General features: G+C 42.4%; 1 protein-coding gene across 1 annotated transcript; it reads left to right on the forward strand.

The window, feature by feature from the left end:
• Positions 1-1,331: 1,331 nt before the first annotated feature.
• LOC6613899 (geranylgeranyl transferase type-2 subunit alpha) lies at positions 1,332-3,184 on the forward strand. Its single transcript, XM_002038329.2, has one exon. The coding sequence runs from the start codon at positions 1,404-1,406 to the stop codon at positions 2,949-2,951; it is 1,548 nt and encodes a 515-aa protein (XP_002038365.1). The 5' UTR covers positions 1,332-1,403; the 3' UTR covers positions 2,952-3,184.
• The last annotated feature ends 263 nt before the right edge of the window (positions 3,185-3,447 follow it).

Here is a 3,447-nt window from a genome sequence, read left to right on the forward strand (position 1 = left end):
ACGTTAAATTGATTTAAACCATAAATCAGTATTATTATCCTTCATCAACGTGCAGAAAAGTGGCCCGCATTTAACCATTTAACATACAATTTAAGGCTTAGAATACTAAATATTATTTTAAAACACGGTGTAATACCAGTTAACCCATTTGGGGTACAGGAGTAAAAAATACATTTCGAAAACGATGGTTATAAATGCGATCGTTGGCAAACCAAATTGGTATTTTTGGTAACATATGCGATTACGGAATAATCTATGCTGGACTCCAAATTTATACATTAAAATCAAATATATTCATGATTTTTTACAAGATTCGACAATGAATTTCCAAATAGTAAATATGAAAAAACATTGTATATGCTCATTTAAAGAAACGAATCGAAATACCTTCTGTTAAAACTTAAATCTTTAAATCTGTGCTTAGCTGTCTGATTTCGGTGACGCAAAAACATTTTTAATTGTTTACAGATTCAATAAACTTTAGCGGCTCATGGTCTGCGTGAGAGATACTACAATCACCTCGCTTAATCACAGTTCTCTAGCTTTTATAGTTCCCGAGATCACAGCATTCATACGAACGATCCTGATTAAGAATATACACATATACCATATAGGGTCGAAAAGGCATCCATCTAGCTCTTACATACTTATCAACGAATCTACTAAGCCCTTTTATGCTATAAGTTAATTGAATTAAATTAAGATTTAAAGTAGGTTAGCTGCGCCACAATTTACATTCTGAAAATTAAAAAAAATGTTCTACCACCTGCACTTATATTAAAAAATAATAACTTTATTTAAGAAATAATTTAATTCATAAAATATAATATAGATAATATTCATAATTTTGAATCGGTTATACAAACAACGGCGCGCTTTACTTTTAAGACAACAAATAAAGCGCCACCTTGCGTCCAAATCACTAATTATACTTTTACTAGCAAGCTAAGCACCACCTTTCGGATGTTTCGGGCTCAATACACTGAACTTTTGTAAGATTGTACATGTCACGACAATGTCTCAATGCTACGAAATCTCATTAAATGTAAAATGTGCTACGACGAAAATATGACGACTCGGTTCATTTAAATATATGCCTCTTAGAAAATTATGATGAATTGTAAAACTATAAAAGTGCTCGGTTAGTTGTGAAGTCTCTATAGCTCTTGTTTGAATGAATGATATTCACCTTTTTTGCATTGCGTTGCAGAGGTTTACCTAAGTAAGGAAATTAATTTTTTATTTCCAGTGTATGGAAATGGTATTTATTGAAACCAAATTGGCATACGACGGTATTTACTTGAAGGCCGGTTGGTATTTTTTATCGTTCCCGGCGCGGCCACACTGCTGACTAATAAATTTTCGTATTTTGTAAATATTGGACTTTAATACAAATTAGGGCGATGCACGGACGCGTAAAAGTGAGGACCACGGAGGAGGAGCGCGAGCGGAAGAAGAAGGAGCAGGCTCTGAAGGTCCGGGCCTACCGTGCAGCCATGGGAAGAATTCAGAAGAAGAGGGAGGCGGGCGAGCTGGACAACGAAATGCTGAGCCTGACGGTTCAGATCTTGCTGCGGAATCCGGATGTCAGCACGCTGTGGAACATACGCAGGGAGTGCGTGCTGGAGAAGCTGTCCAGGCTAAAGGAAGAGGAGACCACGTGCGAGACGCCCAGCGAGGAGAAGCCCGAGGAGGAAATCCAAACCGGGGAAGATAAGCCGAGTGAAAAGAAGGCCGCTGCCGAGGACAAGGTCCATTCCATTTTCACCTGCGAACTGGACCTCACCGAGCAGTGCCTTATGGTCAACCCGAAGTCCTACAACGCCTGGCACCACCGCTGCTGGACCCTAGAACAGAATCCCAGGGCCGACTGGCAGCGGGAGGTGCAACTGTGCAACAAGTACCTCAAATTCGACGAGCGCAACTTCCACACCTGGGACTACAGGCGCTATGTGACCGGCAAGGCCATGGTGCCGGCTGCCCAGGAGCTGGACTTTTGCACAGAGAAGATCAGGGTTAACTTCTCCAACTACTCCAGCTGGCACCACCGTAGTCTTCTGCTTCCGGAGCTCTACCCCAACCAGCAGAGAGACCGGCCCATAAGTGAGGAGAAGTTGCAGAAGGAGCTTGAAATGGTGCTGACGGCTGCTTTCACGGATCCCAACGACAGCAGTGCTTGGTTCTACCAGCGCTGGTTGCTGGGCAGCGGCGCCCAATTGGATCGGGCTCCTAGAATAGCTGCTTTTCGACTGGAGTCACATGGAGCAGTCCTCGCCCTAGACAAGCCCTACCCAGATATCACACAACTGAAGACTGAGTTAGTTGGGGGAGGACAGACGATTTTACTGGAGTCCTGGCTACCAGTGGACAAGCGTGGAACCAGTTGGAAATGCCAGCAGAACTTCGATTACCAAAGAAACTCAACTTACTCCTTTAGGCTCTCTGAACAGAAGGTTGACCTCTTGCCTCTGTCTGGCTCGGAAAACGGAGCCTATTACTTTGCGCCGCCACATGGCACTGCGAGTTGCAGCAAGGATCTCCTGGCGGAGCTGCAAACGCAGCTGCAATCCTGCCTAGATCTTCTGGAGTTTGAGCCGGACAGCAAGTGGACCCTACTAACAAGTGCCCTTCTTATGCGTGCTATCGATTTCTCAGCCAATCACGAAACGAGCTTGGCGCACTTGGCCAAGTTGGAAAAGGTGGATTCCTTGAGAGAGGGTTACTACAAAGACCTCGCTGCTAGGTGGACCTTGGAGTGGGAGCTTGCCAAGTGGCCTCAATCTGCCGACTTTCCCAAGAGATTCGACATAGCGGATGACGTACTGCTGGAATCGCTTCCCTATGATCAATACTTAGTCATCGCTGATGAAATAACCTTGCCCAACAAACTACGAAACAAATTGGGGAAATCAGCGCCCAAAACGTTTGCAGACCTGAAGTTGCAGTCATAGACCATCGGTGAATTGGTTTCGATAAGCTAAGCCATATTTTACATTTGGTGCTGAACCGTTTTTGGCGATTTTGGAATCCTTGAAAGAAGTGCACCCAATCGCTAAATTCCATTTTGCAATTATTCCTATTTATTCCTTTGTACGAGTATGAGAAGAAATGTTATGTACATTATTAAAACCTATTATTACGCTCATTGTATATCGATGTGCAAATATACAAATAGTTAAATATCCGCGTTTAGTTTTCCTGTAAATTGAGAATGAGATTCATTTTTTTTTTGCTCCATGTTTATCAAGATAGATTTTCTATTTAAGGAAGCTATAAGCTTGTTATTTCCAAGTCTTATAACCAACAAATTGAACATGCATTCTAGAAAAAGTTCTTAAAAGTCTCTTTGTCGAAATTTGTTTGCTTCTATCCGCAAGTGAAATCGCTGACATCCGCAGCCATCCATTATCGAATGTTCCACGAGTTAAATGGGAAAACCATCAACAC

This window comes from Drosophila sechellia, chromosome 3R (assembly GCF_004382195.2).
Source record: "Drosophila sechellia strain sech25 chromosome 3R, ASM438219v1, whole genome shotgun sequence".
NCBI lineage: Eukaryota > Metazoa > Arthropoda > Insecta > Diptera > Drosophilidae > Drosophila > Drosophila sechellia.

What these genes read in the sequence shown, in the direction of transcription:
- LOC6613899 (XM_002038329.2), top strand. Translation starts at nt 1,404, where the DNA reads ATGCACGGACGCGTAAAAGTGAGGACCACGGAGGAGGAGCGCGAGCGG.